General features: G+C 39.5%; 2 protein-coding genes across 2 annotated transcripts; one reads left to right on the forward strand and one right to left on the reverse strand.

The window, feature by feature from the left end:
* The first annotated feature begins 9,977 nt into the window (after nt 1-9,977).
* LOC122486378 (olfactory receptor-like protein OLF4) lies at nt 9,978-10,944 on the forward strand. Its single transcript, XM_043585814.1, is given in 3 exon segments — nt 9,978-10,170; nt 10,173-10,277; nt 10,280-10,944. Coding segments are annotated over 3 exon segments (963 nt in total).
* A 10,031-nt stretch (nt 10,945-20,975) lies between these two features.
* On the reverse strand, nt 20,976-21,914 carry LOC122486578 (olfactory receptor 7A17-like). Its single transcript, XM_043585924.1, has one exon. The coding sequence runs from the start codon at nt 21,912-21,914 to the stop codon at nt 20,976-20,978; it is 939 nt and encodes a 312-aa protein (XP_043441859.1).
* Between the last annotated feature and the right edge of the window lie 1,869 nt (nt 21,915-23,783).

Below are 23,783 nucleotides of genomic sequence, written 5' to 3' on the forward strand. Positions count from 1 at the left end.
ATAAGTTTACAAGAATTGAAATTATACCATGCATACTTTCAGACCACAATGCTATGAAGCTTGAAATCAACCACAGGAAAAAGTCTGGAAAACCTCCAAAAGCATGGAGGTTAAAGAACACCCTACTAACGAATGAGTGGGTCAACCAGGCAATTAGAGAAGAAATTTAAAAATATATGGAAACAAACGAAAATGAAAATACAACAATCCAAATGCTTTGGGATGCAGCGAAGGCAGTCCTGAGAGGAAAATACATTGCAATCCAGGCCTATCTCAAGAAAAAGAAAAATCCCAAATACAAAATCTAACAGCACACCTAAAGGAAAGAGAAGCAGAACAGCAAAGGCAGCCTAAACCCATCAGAAGAAGAGAAATAATAAAGATCAGAGTAGAAATAAACAATATAGAATCTAAAAAAACTGTAGAGCAGATCAACGAAGCCAAGAGTTGGTTTTTTGAAAAAATAAACAAAATTGACAAACCTCTAGCCAGGCTTCTCAAAAAGAAAAGGGAGATGACCCAAATAGATAAAATCATGAATGAAAATGGAATTATTACAACCAATCCTTCAGAGATACAAACAATTATCAGGGAATACTATGAAAAATTATATGCCAACAAGTTGGACAACCTGGAAGAAATGGACGAATTCCTGAACACCCACACTCTTCCAAAACTCAATCAGGAGGAAATAGAAAGCTTGAACAGACCCATAACCAGCGAAGAAATTGAATCAGTTATCAAAAATCTCCCAACAAATAAGCGTCCAGGACCAGATGGCTTCCCAGGGGAGTTCTACCAGACGTTTAAAGCAGAGATAATACCTATCCTTCTCAAGCTATTCCAAGAAATAGAAAGGGAAGGAAAACTTCCAGACTCATTCTATGAAGCCAGTATTACTTTGATTCCTAAACCAGACAGAGACCCAGTAAAAAAAGAGAACTACAGGCCAATATCCCTGATGAATATGGATGCAAAAATTCTCAATAAGATACTAGCAAATCGAATTCAACAGCATATAAAAAGAATTATTCACCATCATCAAGTGGGATTCATGCCTGGGATGCAGGGCTGGTTCAACATTCGCAAATCAATCAACGTGATACATCACATTAACAAAAAAAAAGAGAAGAACCATATGATCCTGTCAATCGATGCAGAAAAGGCCTTTGACAAAATCCAGCACCCTTTCTTAATAAAAACCCTAGAGAAAGTCGGGATAGAAGGAACATACTTAAAGATCATAAAAGCCATTTATGAAAAGCCCACAGCTAACATCATCCTCAACGGGGAAAAACTGAGAGCTTTTTCCCTGAGATCAGGAACACGACAGGGATGCCCACTCTCACCGCTGTTGTTTAACATAGTGCTGGAAGTTCTAGCATCAGCAATCAGACAACAAAAGGAAATCAAAGGCATCAAAATTGGCAAAGATGAAGTCAAGCTTTCGCTTTTTGCAGATGACATGATATTATACATGGAAAATCCGATAGACTCCACCAAAAGTCTGCTAGAACTGATACAGGAATTCAGCAAAGTTGCAGGATACAAAATCAATGTACAGAAATCAGTTGCATTCTTATACACTAACAATGAAGCAACAGAAAGACAAATAAAGAAACTGATCCCATTCACAATTGCACCAAGAAGCATAAAATACCTAGGAATAAATCTAACCAAAGATGTAAAAGATCTGTATGATAAAAACTACAGAAAGCTTATGAAGGAAATTGAAGAAGATATAAAGAAATGGAAAAACATTCTGTGCTCATTGATTGGAAGAATAAATATTGTCAAAATGTCAATATTACCCAAAGCTATCTACACATTCAATGCAATCCCAAGCAAAATTACAGCAGCATTCTTCTTGAAGCTAGAACAACCAATCCTAAAATTCATATAAAACCACAAAGGTCCAAAATAGCCAAAGTAATTTTGAAGAAGACCAAAGCGGGAGGCATCACAATCCCAGACTTTAGCCTCTACTACAAAGCTGTCATCATCAAGACAGCATGGTATTGGCACCAAAACAGACACATAGACCAATGGAATAGAATAGAAACCCCAGAACTAGACCCACAAACGCATGGCCAACTCATCTTTGACAAAGCAGGAAAGAACATCCAATGGAAAAAAGGCAGTCTCTTTAACAAATGGTGCTGGGAGAAGTGGACAGCAACATGCAGAAGAATGAAACTAGACAACTTTCTCACACCATTCACAAAAATAAACTCAAAATGGATGAAGGACCTGAATATGAGACAGGAACCATCAAAACCCTAGAGGAGAAAGCAGGAAAAGACCTCTCTGACCTCAGCCGTAGCAATTTCTTACTTGACACATCTCCAAAGGCAAGGGAATTAAAAACAAAAATGAACTACTGGGACCTTATGAAGATTAAAAGCTTCTGCACAGCAAAGGAAACAACCAACAAAACTAAAAGGCAACCAACGGAACAGGAAAAGATATTTGAAAATGACATATCAGACAAAGGGCTGGTATCCAAAATCTATAAAGAACTCACCAAACTCCACACCCGAAAAACAAATAAGCCAGTGAGGAAATGGAAAGAAAACATGAATAGACACTTCTCTAAAGAAGACATCCAGATGGCCAACAGGCACATGAAAAGATGCTCAACGTCGCTCCTCATCAGGGAAATATAAATCAAAACCACACTCAGATACCACCTCATGCCAGTCAGAGTGGCTAAAATGAACAAACCAGGAGACTCTAGATGCTAGAGAGGATGTGGAGAAATGGGAACCCTCTTGCACTGTTGGTGGGAATGCAAACTGGTGCAGCCACTCTGAAAAACAGTGTGGAGGTTCCTCAAAAAATTAAAAATAGATCTACCCTATGACCCAGCAATAGCACTGCTAGGAATTTACCCAAGGGATACAGGAGTACTGATGCATAGGGGCACTTGCACCCCAATGTTTATAGCAACACTCTCAGCAATAGCCAAATGATGGAAAGAGCCTAAATGTCCATCAACTGATGAATGGATAAAGAAATTGTGGTTTATATACACAATGGAGTACTACGTGGCAATGAGAAAGAATGAAATATGGCCCTTTGTAGCAACCTGGAAGGAACTGGAGAGTGTGATGCTAAGTGAAATAAGCCATACAGAGAAAGAAAAATACCATATGTTTTCACTCTTAGGTGGATCCTGAGAAACTTAACAGAAACCCATGGGGGAGGGGAAGGTAAAAAAAAAGAGGTTAGAGTGGGAGACAACCAAAGCATAAGAGACTCTTAAAAACCAAGAACAAACTGAGAGTTGATGGGGGGGGTGGGAGGGAGGGGAGGGTGGGGAATGGGTATTGAGGAGGGCACCTTTTGGGATGAGCACTGGGTACTGTATGGAAACCAATATGACAATAAATTTCATATATTGAAAAAAACAAAAAAGAAAAAAAGAAAAAACAAAACAAAAAAAAGAATTTATCAAACTCAACAACCAAAAAATAAATAATCCAGTTAAGAAATGAGCAGAAGACATTAACAGACACTTCTCCAAAGAACACATCCAGATGGCTAACATACACATGGAAAAACATTCAGTATCACTCATCATCAGGGAAATGCAAAGCCATAATGAAATCAAAGCCATAATGAAATATGAGCTCACAACTATCACAATGGCTAAAATTAACAACTCAGATAACAACAATGATGATGAGGATGCAGAGAAAGGGGAACCTTCTCACACTGATGGTGGGAATGCAAACTGGTGCAGCCACTCAGGGAAACAGTGTTAAAGATAAAACGACCTTATGATCCAGCAATTGTACTACTAGGTATTTACCCAAAGGATACCAAAAAAAAAAAAAATACAGATTCGAAGGGGCACATGCATCCCAGTATTTATAGCAGCATTATCAATAATAGCCAAATTATGGAAAGAGCCCAAATATCCCTCAACCAATGAGTAGATAAAGAACATGGTGTGTGTGTGTGTGTATATATGTATATATACACATATATGTGTATATACATATATATGTATATATATGTATATACACATATATATGTGTATATGTATATATATATATATATATATATATATATACACACACACATACACTAATCCATATTTTTTAGGAAGAAAAGGTGAACATTAGTCAAATGACAAAGAAGAATGCCCTTCCAAACCATGGCTGAAGGTGATGTGACTTTGAGAATAGATCTAATCACAAAAGGCCAAAAGGTACAACAAGGAATAACAGAAAAGTGAAGACAGGTTAAAAATATGTATAAAAGGTGACTTATTAATTCAAACAATGTAGAAAAGCTTTTACACTTAAAAAAACAAGAAGGGGGAGGAAAATATGACCAAATGATAGGTTTGAGCACACAAAATGTGTTAACTTTCCTACTACCCTCTAATACATCTATACGTAAATAAAAGAACTAAATAGCAAACAGCAAAGTTGGTGGAAAACTCTAGTCCTTATGTTTGAAAAAATGCAATCAGAAACAGGAATAGAAACATTCCAAACCTACTGAACAAAACACAGAACTGGCACAGACAATTTGCAACAGAGAAAGTCAATGTCTAAGAAACACAGAAATATACTCATCCCGACCAGTAAAGAAATAACTGCCATGCAAAGCTTTTTAGTATATCCCTTTTCACCTATTAATTTTTTTAATTGGTTGGAATACCCAGCAAGAAAAAGGACACTGAAATGTTTGTCTCATGATCCATAGGTCCAAATCTTTCTCACTATATGGAAACATACTCAAATTTTCCCTTGCTTAAAAATATTAAAAGGAACACCCTCACTTGACTGCATAGCCCTCAGAGCTAATACCCTACTTCTCTATTCCTCTTAATTGCTAATATTCTTGGACTTGTTTTCTACTTTTACTGGGACCCTGTTGTGCCACCCATTACATTCTTTCATTACCACCAATTAATTCTCAACAATCTCCCCTGCATTGCTGATTTCAATGTTTACTTTCCTTTCTAAGATTTTAAATAAATATATTAATTAGTTAATCAAGCAAGCCAACAACCACAGTGTTGTTCCAGTGCTGAGCTAGGTTGTCTTGACTTTTATGTGGCTTCATGTAAATGTTCTCATCGTTCTCTTCTCTCTGGCCCTGCCCTGCAGAGCCTACTGTGTTTTCGGACTCACCTGCAGGGGGTCTCTGGGATCAACATCTCTGTGTGGAAGTCCGAATCCCTCCCTCTACAATTAATGATGGAGACTGAAGCTCTGTTCTCAAACAATACAGCGGGAGTCTAGTAGCCAGACCTAGGACTCCAAAAGAAATAAACGTGTCCCATTCAGCCCAAGGTTGCACACGCTGAGGGACAACAATGGAAGAGATATTTACAGCTCCTTATCTGTTCCTTAGGCATATTTCCCCCTTGTCGCTCCCACCCCTGAGCACACCATCCCCTATGGGACATTGCTCTGCACAGATAAAATTTTTTCCTGTAGCTTCCCTGTTCCCAAGATACTAGGTTACAAGTCAGGTGAATCTGGTTATTACTCTTCCCTGAACTCACCTGTCTCCCTACCACCTCCTGGCACCTTAGCCCAACCCTGAGTTCAAGTTTTCTCCAAATCCAAGAATGAACAGTTTTCCTACTAGGTTCCTTGGGTCTCCCAAATATTGATTCGTGATAGGACACAGCACTGATACCCCCAGAGGATTACTATTCCCGCCTTCAACAATGGGAAGAACTGTGTTCCTTTGACATAAAACCACGAGTACCACAGTCCTTGGCTCTCGCAACACTTTTGCCAAAACGGTTAAGTGTTCAATGCTTTGACATAAAATAAGAGCTGTCATTGAGTCAATTTAATTTATAATATATTTTGGTAACTAAAAGGTATATATTTACGTATAGAGCTTCAGTTTCATAAGAGGAAAGGAATTCTGGAGATGGACTGTGGCGATGGCTGTCCAACAATATGAGTGTATTTAATGCCTCTGAGCTGTGCACTTAGAAATGGGTAAGATGGGGGTGAAATAGGTGACAGGGATTGAGGAGGGCACTTGTCATGATGAGCACTGGGGGATGTACGGAATTGGTGAATCACTGTATTGTACACCTGAACCTATTATAACACTGTACATTAACTATACTGGAATTAAAAATGAAATAAGAAAAATATAGAGAGTGAATAACTAAGTGGTTAAAATGGCAAATCATATGGGACATGTATTATTAGCACAATAAAAAAAATCTTTAACTAAAAAAATATATATTTGGAACTCTTATGCACATTGCCTTGATATTTATAACACCTTCTACCAGTTGACTTTAATTTTTTATACAAGTCCATTTGCCGAGGTCAATACTCTTATGAGTCTCATTCCACATTTGCAGAATGGGGTTCAGAATGGTTGAGTGGTCTGCCCAATGTTGTGAACTGAGTAAGGATGGGCTTTGATTGGAACTCCTTCAACGTGTTTACAGACCTCTTGCTCTAACCTAATCATTCTCATCTAGAGAAGATTTTGCCTCTTGGGAACACTTGGAAGGACCTAGTGAAATGTTTGGTTGTCAGAACTGGGCAGGTGCAATTGCCCCCCCTAGACAGTTCAGGCCAGGAATGATGCACAGCATCTACTGTTCCCAGGATACATTCATCACAAAGAATTATCCACTACAAATGTCAACAGTGTGAAGGTTGAGCAACACTACACTAGACCAGCACTTCTCCAAACTCAGTATATATGAGAATTATTTGGTTATCTTACCCAAATGCAGATTCTGATTGGGCAGGGCTCACGTGGGCCCAGCAATTCTGTATTTGGATCTAGCTCCCAGTTGTTGATGCCACAGGTCCTGGTCCATGGCCACTCTTTAAGCATCAAGGCTGTGGTCCATACAACTCAGTAACAAAAAAAATCTGATTTAAAATTGCACAGAGGAACTGAATAAACAGTGCACAGCTCCACATTCAAGAAGCATGATGCAGGGCTCAATCCAGGACCATGAGAACATGACCTGAGCCAAAAATCAAGAGTCAGACACTCATAAGACTGAGCCACTCAGGCACCCCTCAAGGAGAGCTTTTATATGCAGTTGTCTGAACTAAACCAAAATAAAACAGTTACCATGAATGTATTCTTCAAATAGAAGAATAAATGGCAAGAACAATCAGTAGCAGATTGTGATAATTGTCCTTATTTCTGTTCACTTTGATGATTGAATCAGTTGGCTATTGCTGCATAACAAGCAATCCTACAAGAAAACAGTTCAATCTAATGTCCTTATTACCAAATGATATTGTATGTTGGGAGTTTGTTCTGAGCCGTGCTTGTCTCCTCGTGGGTCTATAGTCAGCTGTGTGTCTCTACCTTGTGTTTCTAAGGCTCGTCCATGATGTCATGTGTGACTATGGTGCTCTTTTCTCTTGAACCAATATATGATCAGCTAACTATTTCTGTATGTATTATTATCTCCTACAGTGGAGTTTATGAGGAAGGAGTAATCAACACTGGATTCACGTGGTTATAATATGATCTATTGGGAACACAGAATCTCTAGGAAAACATTTCTTTGTGTCCAGACCAGTGCCCCCAGGGAAATCATGTGCTCTGTGTTGGAGAAGCAGGAGGGAAATGTGCCTCAAGAACAGACAAAGGAAACTATAAATATCTCCTGTGTGCCGTCCCTCTGCCTGTGCCACCTTGGGCTGATGGGACCTGGCTGTTGCTTCCAGAGTCTGTAGCTCGGCTAGGAGACTCATGCTAGCCTCCTTCCTGCCATCCTGAGTGGGGACAGAGCTTAGTCACCATCAGTAACCATCCAGAAAGGAATTCAGACTTCCACACAGAGACCTCTCCCTCAGAGTTCCCAAACAGGTGAGTCCAGGAGCCTGGCAGGTCCGGCAAGAAAGGGTCAGAGAGTCAAAGTCAGGTGCATTTACCTGAGGTCACCACATGGCCACCAGCCTAGCCCAGAAAGCTGAGATCTCTATGGTCATTTGCTTGCCTGACCATGTCATTCTGAAAAACTACAGCGAACAAGGTCAGAGAGGGCCCTGTTCCTTTGGTACTTGCCTTATGTGGTGGAATCACAGTAGAATGAACTAAGTGTGTGGTGTGAGAGCCTCAGGCAGAAATCCTATGAAGACAGTGATTTAGAGCCAGAATGGTTGTCGCAGTATGTGCAGAATTTTGTAGAGAAAGTTCTGAACAGACCTTACAGTGTTGTGCAAAGACCAGAAACAGGACCAGAGTGTGCCCACTGCTATTGTCAAAAAAGAGATCACAACGCAAAGCCCAGGAAAAACGAAGAAAAGATGCCACATCTGAAAAGTGAAAGGGACTTGTCCACCTTCTCTAAGATCACAGGACATCCAATTGAAACAGGCACAGAAAAAAAAAAAAACAAGTTTCCTACTGATTCATTATAACCTGCCAAACTTTTGCTGTGCTTTGCATATTTCCTGTGCCAAAGTGTTGATTTATTCCTTGGCACAGGTTTCTCTTGAAACATTCACTCTGTCAGGTGAGCAACGCCCTGAAGTTCCCACTAATTTTGTCTTCGGACTGAATTTAAGTTTCCTCCTTACTATTTTTGCTGGGCATCAGGGAGGTAACAAGACTTGGAATGTTGTCAGAACCAGGGATGCACTTTCTTCTTCATGGACACTTAGGTTTCAGCGACTACCTGAACCATTAGAACTTTTGTGCCACTTCTATTTCATTTCCCTCTCTTGCTACTCTCTCTCTCTCTCTCTCTCTCTCTCTCTCTCTGTGTGTGTGTGTGTGTGTGTGTGTGTGTGTGTGTGTGTGATTTTGAGCAGATTGTTTGTGTTTCATTAAATACAGGACGGAATATGAGCATGCCAGTCTGACTTGTCAATGTTATTTGTCCATGGGAAACATGAGCATTGGAATTCAGGTACAATTCTACATTGGGGGAATTATAATGGATCTGGCCAGCTTGAGTTATAGCCACTCCGACTTTAATCATTGGGGTTGAGGGTCAGAAGTCAGGCTAAGAGCACAGCCCAGGGAGCAATGATTTGGTGTGTGTGGGTGTGTGTGTGTGTGTGTGTGTGTGTGTGTGAGTGCCTTGTGGAGTGAGATCCATCCTCAGAGCGGGGGGTATATTAGACATGGTCTAATATATTCTAAGGTGATTCTTGTAATAGAGAGGCCAGAACTAAACCAACACATGGCATTCAGGAGGGCTCTATGTCAATTTACAGGACACTTTTGTAAGTAGATTCTAAAATACAAGCAGTGTATACCGTGGGCGAGTGACTCCTTTCTCTTGAAGGTTAACCAGCAGTGAGAACACCTATTTCCTTGAAATTGCCTGATACCACATCTGATCTCTCTCCTTTTCCTTCCCCTTCCCACACATGCTACCTATTTTGGATTGAACAGCTCATAGTATCATCCTCAGAGTCTTTGCAGAGACCATTCCCTCGGCCAGCACACACTTCCCCAGACATGCTTGTGGCTCCTGCCTTCCTTTCCCTGAGGTCTCCTTTCAAATGTCACCTGTTTACTGGTCTTAACAGAACACCAATTACAAAATGACACTTGTATCCACGCTCTCCTTTACACCTACTCTTGTTCTCTTCACAGCACTTGACACCCTCTGATGTCCTATTGATATTTTGATTTGTTTCTATTCATTCTCCATCACTGGATCATAGTGGCTGTTGGTTCTCAGTTTCCTGTGCTCATTGTCTAGACAACGCCCAAAACATGTTTGACACTCAGTACATATTCTTCGAATGCATGAAAGATATTCTTGGCAAAACAGTAAAATGCATGACATCTGTTGGGGAATGCAGAGAAAGGGACTGAAACGCCTAATCAAAGATGAAATGAGAAGGAATCCCTTCAAGGGGACAGTCAATACACAAGATACTGAATTTAATTTCTTGACTGCACAATATAAATTGGACCCTTTCAACTATGTGAGTAATGCCTTCAGGTGAAAATTGATGATATCTTTTTCCGGGGGCCAGTTCAACCTCATGGAACCAGGAAACGATACACAACTATTAGAATTTCTGCTTCTGGGATTTTCAGAGGGACCAGAACTTCAGTCCCTCATATTTAGGCTTTTCCTCTCCATGTACCTGATCACTGTGTTTGGGAACCTGCTCATCGTCCTGGCCGTCAGCTCTGACTCCCACCTCCACATGCCCATGTACTTCTTCCTGGCCAACCTTCCTTTGTAGACATCTGCTTCACATCCACCACCATCCCGAAGATGCTCTTGAACATCCAGACACAGAGCAAAATCATAACCTATGAGGACTGCATCACCCAGATGGCTTTTTCTTAATCCTTTCAGTGTTGGATATCTATCTTTTGGCTGTGATGGCCTATGACAGGTTTGTGGCCATCTGTCACCCCCTGAAATACATAGTCATCATGAATCCCCGGCTCTGTGGGCTGCTGGTCCTGGTGTCCTGGATCACGAGTGTCCTGCATTCCTTGTTGCAAACTTCAATGGTGTTGCGGCTGTCCTTCTGTACAGAGGTAGAAATCCCCCACTTTTTATGTGAACTCAATCAGATGATCCAACTTGCCTCTTCTGACACCTTTATTAATAACTTGGTGATGTATTTTGCAGCTATCCTAGTGGGTGGTGGTCCTTTCGTTGGGATCCTTTACTCTTACTCCAAGATAGTTTCCTCCATACGTGGGATCTCATCAGCTCAGGGCAAATATAAAGCATTTTCCACCTGTGCATCTCACCTTTTAGTTGTCTCCTTATTTTTTTGTACGAGCCTAGGCGTGTACCTCAGCTCTGCTGCCACCCAGAGCTCCCACTCAAGTGCCACAGCCTCGGTGATGTACACGGTGGTCATGCCCATGCTGAACCCCTTCATCTACAGCCTGAGGAACAAAGATATAAAGGGGGCTCTGAGGAGATTCTCTGCAATGGCAGTTAGAAAAGGTCCAATTGTCTTGCGGTTGAAGAATTTCCCATGATTTCAGTCCTCAAAGACTTTGAGTCAGAAGGTGTGATCTTTTTAAAGCAAATTGTGGACATAGAATTTGCTTTCATTAACTCCCTGTAATTTTTATTTTTTCAATACAGTACAATGTAGTTACTCATTTTATTAATTTTTTTTACCTCTCTCTGATATCCAACCATCTTCCCTTCATTTTCTTCTGCTATTTCTAAGTTGATTCCCAATCTGTTTTATGAAAAAATTAGCAATTCCTATTATCTATTGGAACTGCTTGGATTTCTTATGAATAATTTCTTCTCCAATGACAAAAATCACCCCACGTAATGTCTGTAGTTTTCCTAAAAAAGTAGTCATTTGTTACCGCTCTGATGGAAAAAAATTCAATCTGGCAATAGGTCATTTGTATTCTATTCTATTCTATTCTATTCTATTCTATTCTATTCTATTCTAAGACCACAGTTTTTCACTTTATGTCAGTCATTCCTTTGTAAATCACTAACTTAACTCTCTTCCTGATTAACATGATAGCATATTTTATAACAGGCCATTGGTTTTATTCCCCTAATTAGGATTCTGTTCTCTTCTCAGGTTCTATGTCCCCAGTGCTTACATTAGTCACTGGCAAAACTGATTATCAAATACATGTCTATTAGTGGAGTCTATGGAAACAGGAATTCAAATGAATAGAATGACTTAATATAGCTTTGGAGTCAAAGATGACCTCGAATATGATAAAGCAAATTTTAAAGTGTCCTTTGTATTACTAGGCACTACATTTTCTTTTCAAGTACATCTCTCAATCAAGAATGGTGCACCAGTGGCAGTGTTTAAGGGGATTTATTTGCTGGGGTGAATAACTGGTTAAGGTGTTACAGTCAAAAGACTTATAAATAAAAACCATAAAATGTTGCTGAAAGAAATTAAAGAGGACATCAATAAATGCGATGGCATTCTGTGCTCATGCTTGGAAATTTTTAATTTAAAATTTAATTTTAGGATGGTTTTTAAAAAACTTTTCCAAAAAAAACCCCTTTTTGTTATTTTCATATTGTCATTGAATTTGTAGATATTTGGGGTAGTATTGCCATCTTAACAACTTTAAATTTAAATTTAAAATTTCTCCAACAAAGGACCATGGCTTTGCTCTCAGTCTGTGCTCCACATCCAGGACCAGCAGCATCAACACCACCAAGGAGCTTGTTAGAGAAGCAGAGTTGCTGGGGCCCCTGGAGACCTGAGCAATAAGAATTTACATTTCAACTACAGTCCCTGGTGAATTGCATGCACACTGAGGTTGGAAAAGCCTCAGTGGGGAACAGGTTTTCTCACCTTCTCACGGTTGGCCTTTAGACATAGATAATTATTGTTGTTGGGTGCTGTCCTGTGAAGGAAGGTACGTCAGCAGAATCCCTTCAGACATGGCCAAATATCCCAAGAGCAACTCTGGTTGGGAACCGCTTCCCAGAGTTTCAGACTGGAAGCTCCCAACATAATTCCAATTAAGACTACATCCCTGCTTGGTTTATGCCTTTGAGCAGAACATTAAATTCCTCTGAGACCCATTTAGACAATAGAGAATAGAGCTGATGAAAGGATGACTTCATAGATAATACTTTTGTGAAAATTAAATCATAGAATCGCTTTAGTGTGCTAAGCTAGCCTACGCTGCAGAAATCTAAACGTATCTCTTATAATTAAAATACACTTCATCATGAGGGAGTAAACAACAGTTCTTAACTTGTGATCTAACCATTAAATTCCTCATTGTTTTGGCTAAACTATCATGAAGCTAAGGAGTATAGTACCCAAGGTTTTTTTTTTTAATTTTTTTAATGTTTATTTATTTTTGAAGGATAGAGAGACAGAGCGAGAGCAGGGGAAGGGCAGAGAGAGAGGGAGACACAGAATCCGAAGCAGGCTCCAGGCTCTGAGCTGTCAGCACAGAGCCTGACGTGGGGCTCAAACTCACAAGCTGTGAGATCATGACCCAAACCGAAGTCGGACGCTCAACTGACTGAGCCACCCAGGTGCCCAGTACCCAAGGTTTTATACTACAGGATCAAATTTCTCCCCTCTGCCGAAGAAGGAAATAGTAATTTTCTAGAGACATCAGGGATTGTGTCCCCACCGTAAATCAATGTTTTGAAAACCTAAGGGAACTAATCAGATGAGTTCCTCAGTATTAGATTTTTGGGAAAACTTGAAGTCAGGGTTGTGATGAGGTGCTGGGAGGTGTGGACCACTGGAAGGTAGGAGATTAATGGAGAAGAAGGAATCAAAAGTGAATTCACCTGGATTAGCACACAGTGTCCTAGGATCAGAGAGAGAACCAGCAGGAAAATTTCCCATTGTGTCTGGATCATTGCTCCATAGGGAGATCATGTGCTTACAGGTTAGAGTAAAAGCTGCTTAATGAGCAGACATAGGAGCTGTAAATATCTCCTCTGTAGTCCCACAGCGTGTGCCACTTTGGGCTGTACAGGACACTGTTCTTTCTTTGGAGTCCCAAGACTGTCTGGGAGACCAGCACCTGACCCCTTCCTGCCATCTTGTGGGGACAGAGCTTCAGTCCCCAACATCAACCATCCAGGGAGTCCTCTCTTGGCTTTCTACATTCTTCCCTCACCAGACATAATTACTTCTGTTAAGTTTCTCAAGATCCACATATGAGTGAAAACATATGGTATCTGTCTTTCTCTTCTTACTTTTGATTTAAAGCGAGAGACATCTGAGTCTTGCAATTGAATATGGATAGGCCATCATAGGATTATTAACTGACCTAATATCAATATTGCTGTGTCTTGGGGAACAGGAAGGCCTAAGGAGAGGGAAGGAGATGGGGAACAATCAAACAGTGGATTGGTCGGAATACATACCATTTATCCATTAAGTTTGCTGTCATATGTGTGTGGTTCATGAAGCCTCAAAACAATGACAATAGTCACATTAGGGTCACAGATCACCATAACAAATACAATAATAATAATGAAAAAATGAGATATTGCAAGAATTTCCAAATTGTGATACAGAGACATGAAGTAAGCAGGTATTGTTGGATAATTGGTGCCAATAGACTTCCTTCACACAGGCTTGCCACAAACCTTTAACTTGTTTTTTAAAAAATTCCATATCTACGAAGTGCAGTAAAGTGCAATAAAACAAGACATGCCTGTTTGTGCTGTCATACATATGTCACATGATATTCTGAAGTCACATGTACAAATAGACATGAAATTCCAAGTCAATGACAAAGATGACTAGGTCAGAGTCAAGGTCAGGTGAACATGTTCTTTGGTAGATTACTGTCAACAAAACTAGAACCATTGTGTGATTTTCTGCACTATGGAGGAAAAGATCTAAGGAGTGTGAAAACATATCACTGAGGAATGGAGTCAGCTGGGAATAGTAAATGAGAAGTAAAAAAACCTGTCCAAGGAGAAGCCATGTAAGACGTATCAGGGAGCAATATTAGCTCCCAGTGTTACCTAGCTGATTGGGGTAATGCTAGCTAGTTGAAAGGGTTGAAAGAAATGTGCAAAGTGGGTAGAAACTCCGGCTGGATCTTTTTTGACTCTCTTTTCTGATTTTCCCCAGCATCACTAAAAAAGACAAGCAAAAACCTCCCAGTCTGAGATTCTGGATTACAGAATTGCCTTGAGGCAATTCAAGATGGTTTGGGCAGAGATAACTGAATTCAATTGGCCTCAAGTATTATTCCCTAACTCAGTCCTTCTAGATAGAGTCCTGATTCTTTCCTTTCTTTTGTTCATTAATAAAAATGAAAGGATATTAAGATTCTAAAGCCAGAGTAAGGGAAATAGACTGCCAGCTGAGAGTCAAATGGCAAAATCAACAGTTATAATACAGCTGCTATAAATTCTGTACACCCTCACTCTGCTGAAAGTACATTTGTTCCCCCTCCATGCCCAACACAGAGCCTGACACACTTGAGCTGTGTAGTATAGACTGAATTGTGTCCCATTAAAATTCCTAGATTGAAGATCCAATCCCCAATGTGACTGTATTTGCAGATAGGATTTTTAGGAAGTGATAATGGTTAAGTGAAGTCATAAGTGTGGGGTACTAACCCTGTTGGGTTGGTGTCTTTATAAGAAGAGAAAGATCTCTCTCTCTCTCTCTCTCTCTCTCTCTCTCTCTCTTACTATCTCTCTCTCTCTGTCCCCACATGAACCAAGGAAAGGTCAGTTGAATGAAGACAGCGCATGAAGGTGGCTTCCTACAAGTCAGTAAGAAGTCTCTCACCAGAACTCAATGATAATGGCACATGATCTTGGACTTCCATCCTTTATAACTGTGAGAAAATAAACTTCTGTGATCTAAGCTAATGTGTAGCACCCATTTGATGAATGAAGGAGGAGTACATTTCCCTTAGATAAATTACCCAAATGTTCTTCAATTTCTGAAAAACATATATGGAAGTTTTTATGGAAGTCTTTGTCTTTTGATGAAAAGATTATATATGGTATAAGGCAGTAATATTCTATGTGCCCTGACTCTGGTTCTGAGTCCCGGGAGAAGCTTTTCTTGTCTCTTCAGAGCAATACTCCAGGAATAATTTTCTTTTTCGGTAGAGTATTATCCATATAAGTCATTCTTCTTGGACAGTCTTACCTAGAGCCTAAGTTTAGGCTCCCCCAAGCCCCAATCATAGGGCTGCCCAATCTATAAAAGATGACTTCTTCAACTGTGCTTATGAAGTGGGCCTTAAAAGGAAACAAAAACTGCTTTTGTGAAAATGGTTTAAGACACAAGCCACTCAGAGAAGGCCTTTTAGGATGACTATTGTTTTAACTTGCCACCTTTGGACCAGTGTCCCTCAGAAATATTTTTAACTCAATGTGTTCACAAATGTATGCACCCATGTAAATATTAGTTCAGGAAAGACATCTTGATTATCTCACATATTGATTATCTTAAAGTTTCTGTGGGCTGGGAATCTAGGCATGGCTTAGCTAAATTCTCTGAACCATGATCTCTCAAAAAGCTACAATCCACCCATCAGAAGTGGTCAGGGTCTTATGTGAAGGTTTGACTGGGGAAAGTTATATTTCTAAGTTTACATCATTTTTAGAAGGATTCAATTTTCAGGAGCTCTTGGCTTGATAGCTCCATTTGTCCTGTAGATGTTTGCTGGAAAGCATGTAACAAGCAAGAATACTAAGCAATAAAAATGAACAAACTATTGATACATGCCACAAGTTGCCACATGGGACTCTCCAATATGGCAGCTTGCTTCATCAAGATGTGAAAGTTAAGAAGGCAATAGAGTCTGCTAGTAAGACGGAAGTCACAGTCTTTGACAACCTAATCACGAAAATTATCTATCACTTCTGCTGTACCCTATTTATTAGAAACAATTTGCTACATCAGTTTCACATTCAAGGCATGAATAACATGAGATGAAGACTACAGGAGACCATCTTAGAAGTCTGCCTACCACACTCATCATCTGGTCAACATTTGGTGTTGTCAAGTTGAAAATGCCACTTTAGCCACTTCAATGGCATCTTATTGTACTTTGGTTTATATTTCTCTAAATGACTAATGATGAGCAATTTTTTATACATTTATTGGACATTCATATATATTTTGTGTGAAATATCTCTTCAAGTCTTTTAACCATTTTTATTACATTATTTGTCTTCTTACCATTGAGTTTTAAGAGTGCTTTATGTATTCTCTATGCAAGCCTTTCATCAGATATAATATGGTAGATATTTTCATCCTATCTCTTAATGCTACCTCGTAAAAAATACCGATCAATTTTTTAATAATTAGTATCTTATTTGTAAGCAATATTAGGTACTCCAAAGTCACAAAGTTTCTGTCTTATGATTTTCTGGAAGTATTATAGTCTTATCTTTTATGTTTAGGTCTATACTCCATTTAAAATTAATTTTTGAATATAGTATACATTGGCATCAATGTTTATTTTTTGCCATATTGATATCCAATTATTCTAGTACTATTTGTTGAGAATATACTTTTCCTATTGACTTATCATGTCACCTTTTAAAATAATTTGATTGTATATGTGTGGGTTTATTTCTGGGCTCTATGTTTCTTATAGTGATTTATTTATGTGTTGTAAGCCAATATCACAGTATCTTGATTACTATAAATTTGTAATCGTTTGGAAACCAGGTAGTATAAAAATGCTAACTTTGTTTTTCCTTTTTCCATAGTTTTTGGGTTTTCTAGATCTTTCAAAATGCATATTCATTTTAGAATCAGCTTAACAGTTTTTACAAAATTGCCTGCCAGAATTTTGATTGAGATGATACTGAATATGATAGAACATTTCTGGAAAGAATTCCAAAATCTAAGCTCTAGCACTTATTAGATGTGTGACTATAGAAGTTACTTAACCTTTCTGTGCCTTGGTTTCCTCATATGTAACACGTAATCTCATTGCCAAATACCTTAAAGATTTTGAGACAAATAAATTATTTCTGTATGTAAAACACTTAGAACAACATTTACATATAGCAAGTCTCATGTAAGTATTAGCTATCTGAATGTAATAATGATTACTTGTACTTTATTTCTCTTGTTTATTATGTTGTAGCAGGAACTATAATAAAGATGATTTTTAAATGCTTGATTTGTTTATGATTTTATTGGAATGCTTGTATGGTTTCCCCAGTTAGTACAATGTTAATGTAGGTCTAAAGTAACATATCTTCATCATAATAAAGAAAGCGACCATCTATTTTAAAAAGAGCAGCTTTGAACAGACAGAAATAATTCATGAACTTGAAGACAGGCCAGTTGAAATTATTGAGTGTTCGGGGCAGAAAGAAAAAAGAAGTAAGAAAAACTAAACAGATCCTAAGACACTTGTGGGACTCCATTACCAAAACCAACACAAGCATTAAGGGAGTCCAGAAAGAAAAGAGAGAAACGGGCAAAGAGAAGTAATTGAAAGAAAGAAGCAATTATTTGAAGAAGTAATTGCTGAAACTCCCCAAATTTGATGAAATAAATTAATCTACATATCCAAGAAATTCAGTGAACTCAAAGTAGGATAAACAAAGAGATTCACACTGAGACACATAATCAAACTACTGAAAGCCAAATATAGAAGAGGTAATCCTGAGTTCAGTGAGAACTCATCATGCATGAGATCCTCAATAAGATTGTAAGCCGATTTTTCCACAGAAACTTTGGAGGCCAGAGCCAATGGGATAATATATTTAAATTACTGAAAGAAAATACTGTCACCTTAGAATTCTACACCTCATGAAAGTGTATGAAACATGAAGGAGAATTTCAGACATTCTCAGATAAACAAAAGCCAAGGCAGTTGGATTCCTACTGGGCCCGCCCTACAAGAAAAGCCAAAGGGAGTGCTTCAGGTCAGAATGGAAGGACACTACACAGTAACGTGAGGCCTTAGGAGGCCAGAAATATTTTGGCTGGAGTTAAATACATGGGAAAATACAAAACCAGCATTTTGTAATATCAGATTTTAACTCCACATTCCATATGTCGCAGGGCTTACAATACAACTGCTTAAAAATAATTACATGAGGGGCACCTGGGTAGCTCAGTTGGTTGAATACCTGATTCTTGATTTAGGTTCAGGTCATGATCCCAGGATTGTGGGATTGAGTCCCAAGTCAGGGTCCACATTTAGTAAATTCTCTCTTTCTCTCCCTTTGATCCTCTTCCCTGCTCACATGCTTTCTCGCTCGCTCTCTCACTTTCCCTCAGATAAATTTAACAAATAAATAAAATAAAATAATAAAAAATAAAATAAAAATACTCCTACTTTAAAATTTTTTAATAATTACATGAATTTTGATAATGATAAAATGATGGGTAGAACTGTGTAGGAGTAGAGTTTTATATATGGTTGAAGTCAAGTTGATATCACTTCAAATGACATTGTTACAAGCTAAGGATGTTACATGTAATCCCCATGGTAACTACAACTAAAATATCTATAAACTACAGGACAAAAGAAATGAGAAGGGAATCAAAGTGTGTCAGTATACAAAAATCAAATTGACTCCAAAAAAGGACTGAAAACACAATTCTCAGTACATTTTTAAGTTGAAATTACTCTAAGTATCTTCTCCAACCACAGGGAATGAAACTAGAAATCAATATAAGGAGGAAAACTGGAAAATCCACAACTATGTGAAAATTGCAGAGCACAATCAATTGACTAAGGGTGAAATCATAGGGGAAATTAGAAACGATCTTCAGATAAATCACAACATACATAAACTTATGGGATGAGACCAAAGCAGTGTTGTGTAGATTTATCTCCAGTGATTCAACATCTAAACTCCCAAGAATGTCTTAAGAAAGCAGTCAGAGGCCATAGTATCAACAAGAGATTGAGAAATACATTGGTGAGGTGTGCGACATCTCTGCAGAGTTCTGTAGTGGTTGTCCTCTGCGTGACGGAGTTATGAAACATGGGAGGTGCTGACATTGGAACACGTTCAACCTAGGTTCAACAGAGAGAATGACATCCCGAACTGGCAGAGGCCGAGCAGATGTCACTCAAAGTGAGAGGTGAGGAATTTATCGTTAATGTAATGGGTAGAAGAATCAAATGTTAATCAAAATTGATTGAACCATAGGGACTTTTTGGAATAGGCAATTGATCTTGATGCCTTCTTAATTAAAAGTGATGGGCATCTTACTAAGATCCCATCCATCTGTATAACTAAGAAAAATTCAAGTTCTCATACAAAGAAAGTTGGCCTAAGTCATCAGAACGAAGAGTCGCAATGACTCAAGCCTGAGACTTTTCATTGACCCTCAAATGATGGGACCAGCTCACCTTGAAAAAACATTAAAACTGCAACAGACTAATGCTCTTTATTTTTCTCCTGACTTTACACAAAGATGTTTATGTGCTGGAGCTGGTTCCTAATGGGTTATGAGGTGTGACCGTGCATGTCTCATCCCACTTTGTTGGGTAAAAGTCACATGGGTAGCTTAAAGTTAGCCATGTGAGAGATTTATACTATAGAAATTGGCAAATAATGTAATTAGGCATTTTTCTACCATTCATTTCTTTCTTTCTTTCCCTTCCTTCCTTCCTTCCTGTGGAAATTTATCAGAAAATTGTGAAGTAGGGAGTCTGAAATAGGAAATTACCATTATAGCATACAAATTAGTGATGTCACTTCTGGGTCAGGTGATGATAAAGTATTAACCTCATTATGTTTCACAAAGTGTATTTCAGGTCCATAACTGTATCCTGTTATTATGACCTAATTTCTAACATGAAGAGATGGAAAAGCCATAGATGGAATTTGGCAAAATACCCACGGTGCTTTTATAATCTGAGAAAGGGACATTATATTAAGAGGGAGCAAAATAGATCCTCTGGTAGTGTTCTTGCTTATAAAAATGTTAAGAATAGCAATGCATCCCTGGGGAAATTCCAAAGATCAATGACACTATCAATTCTTGAATGTCAAGGGCTGTCATTTCTGTTGTGCCAGACTCATGTTTTAGATGGTGCAGAAGAAATTAGATCTTAGAGACTGAATGTGGATTATTGTAGACTTTACCCAATGGTGACTCCAGTTCCTTCTGTTCTGCAATGTGTTCAATTTCTAAAGTGGATTCACACAAACTTTAGTGATTGGTATATAGCCTTTGATATGTCAAGTAGGTTTTCTTTGAGACCAGAATTTTCTTTGAGGGCAGCTGCTCTCATTGGCACGGGAAGCATTACACATTTATTCCTCTAGCTCTTCCTATAATATTATAAGTACTAAACCTCCTGTATTACATATATTTGCTGCTGAACACTCATGCACTGGATTCTATTTCCCACACTGACCTCCCAAAATATGAGAGATCAAAGTTTTAAATAAAATACAGAAGAAACAGTTACTTATCATGTATGAAAAATTAAAGAGGCTGAACCCTTGAGATAACATAAACTGCAGATTACCATTCTGTGAGCTTATAACATCATCATGACTTAGGTCCTGTGGGGTTTTGAGCATTGTTACTCACGATCAAGTCTCTGTCTTCATACAAATAATACCCCTATGTAGACAACGTTTCTTGGCTGAAGAGCTTTTTAAGGGCTTGCTTTATGTCTTTGTTTTTTAGACTATAGATAAAAGGGTTCAGCATGGGGGTGACCACTGTGTACATGACTGAGGCTATGGCACTGGACCTGGAGTTTTGTGCAGCAGCAGAACTCAGATACACCCCAAGGCTTGTGCCATAGAACAAGGAGACAACTGAGAGGTGAGACCCACATGTAGAAAATGCTTTGTACTTGCCTCCAGCTGATGAAATTCTGAAAATGGAGGTTACAATCTTAGAGTAAGAGAAGAGGATCCCTGTGAGTGGAACAATAGCTACAAGGCCAGTAGCAAAATACATCACCAAATCGTTGAGAAAATTATCAGAACGAGCAAGATGGATTAGCTGATTAAGTTCACAGAAAAAGTGAGGGATTTCCAACTCTTCACAAAAAGAGAGTCGCAAAACCATTAAGCTCTGTAACAATGAGTGCAGGGCAGTCATGATCCAGGATGCCAGAAGCAGGAGCCCACAGAGGTGGGGGTTCATGATGATCGTGTAGTGGAGGGGGTGACAGATGGCCACAAACCGGTCATAGGCCATCACAGTCAGGAGGAAGTTGTCCAGAACTCCAAAAAGCATGAAAAAGTACAACTGGGTGATGCATCCTGCATAGGTAATGACTTTGCTCTGTGTCTGGATGTTCAGTAGCATCTTAGGGATGGTGGTGGAGATGAAACAGATGTCTGCCAAAGAGAGATTGGAGAGAAAGAAGTACATGGGCGTGTGGAGGTGGGAGTCCATGATAACGGCCACGATGATGAGCAGGTTCCCAATGGATGTGACCAGATACATGGACAAAAACAGTCCAAAGAGGAGGGGCTGTAGTAATACATCTTCTGAGACACCCAGGAGGATAAATTCTGAAACACATGTTTGATTTTCTGATTCCATGTAGCTGATGAAATGGTGGAAAAGAGACAAAGAAATGCAGATTTAACCTCAAGAAGTTACCCTATACAATTACCCTGGTAAAAGGCTGAAGGTCCTGATTGGGAAGGTGAGGAAAAAGATTAATCAAATAAGTTTAGGGTAGTATACAGGGGTCCTTCCTCAAGAGGACTTGGCCCCCTTTCATTCCAAAATTTCTAGGTCTGTAAACCAGCTCTGGGAATTTATTAAGAGGTTGGGACTCACCGTTTTTTGATTAAGGTTAGTTTTTGTTTACTTGACCTTGAACTTTTCTGCTTAAACAGATCAAGCAAGAATTTAGTAGACTTTCTACCTAATTTCTCTTCCAGGAGCACCATGGTCAACTAGTCACCACCAACCATTGGAGTAAGTCAGACTATTCCAGTCCACTACAGCAATCATTTGCACTTTGCCTTTGGTTGTTGATGCTGCTACTTGGCCTCTGCCATCCCAGGACCCAATTACTCCCACTTCATTTAAGTTTTCCAACCCAGTGGCTGAAGTTTCCACTGTAAGATCTAGCCTACAGAGAACAGCAATCCCAGAGCTCATCAAGGATATTGTGGCTCCCCTCACAATCCATTTCTCATAGTCATTGTGCAAGGTATGTCCTCTGGACTCTTCCAGCGTGGGTGAGTAGGTCTAACCCGATAAACCCATTCTAACATTCCAATCTCCCCAAGCCTCTAAATCCACAACTCTACATTAAACCTAGGCATGTCTGGCACTTTCAACTCACTCACTGTGGGCTACCTGTGGTCCGGTTTCCACCAAACAAACTGTAAGTTCCCAGGCTGCAACATTGAACGCAGAATGTCTGCTTAGTGAGCCCATATCAATACGTTCAGCACGTTCCACCGTTATGTTCTTTCCCACATTAGCCCACACTCTGAATCTATCCCTTCCCACACATGTTCCCTGGATTTCTGTCTGTATAAATTAGAAAACTCAAGTCGTTCTTCTGGAGTGTAGAACACTTTCTCACAGATCACACTGCACCTTATCCTTAGGGGCCTGCCAGCAAATGAGTCTAATTATGGATCTAGAAGCAAAGAGGAGTGTTAAGGGTGGGACATGAGGAGATTTGGCATTGTCTTGGGTGGCAACTGCCTGGTGGGGAGGCATTCGTTTCCTCAGGCAGAGCAGAGTTAACCCCTCAGACTGAAGTGGAGAGGTGACACCACTGTGGGTATGGAGGCCACTACCACTGGGGCGGCGGGTGACCCTATCACTAGGCATGGGGAGGCCAAACCCATTGGGGTAGATAGGCAGCTTCCACTGGCAAAGAAGACTTAGGGACTCAATTCTCCAGCTTCATCAAGGCCTTCATCAAGGGGCAGAGAGACAGGGAGACACAGAATCCGAAGCAGGCTCCAGGCTCTGGGCTGTCAGCACAGAGCCCAACGTGGGGCTTGATCCCACAAAAGGTGAGATCATGACCTGAGCTCAAGTCGGATGCTTAATCGGCTGAGCCACCCAGATGCCCCAAAGCTCTGTACATTTAAAACCTTGACTGTGAAGCCTTTACTAATCTCCTCAGGAAAAGTCTACTATTTTAGGACCCACTTCACCAGAATTGGAATACCATATCAAAGATTGCATTTACTTATTTCTATGTCTCTTCCTCTGTTTAGATCAGGAGCACCTCGAGAGAAGAAACAATACCTTATTAATTTCTTTATTCCCAGAATATGTTAGTTCCTACCATGCAGTAATTTCTCAATAAATGTTTGTGGAAAGAACGAATGGTTGAGTGGCATTAAAAAGAGATACCACTAACAGGGAAAAGGAAGAAACAGTGAAACAACAGAACAAACCATTGAGACAGGGAGGCCCCATGATGGATAGCCA

Source organism: Prionailurus bengalensis, chromosome A2 (genome assembly GCF_016509475.1).
Source record: "Prionailurus bengalensis isolate Pbe53 chromosome A2, Fcat_Pben_1.1_paternal_pri, whole genome shotgun sequence".
NCBI classification, from domain to species: Eukaryota; Metazoa; Chordata; class Mammalia; order Carnivora; family Felidae; genus Prionailurus; species Prionailurus bengalensis.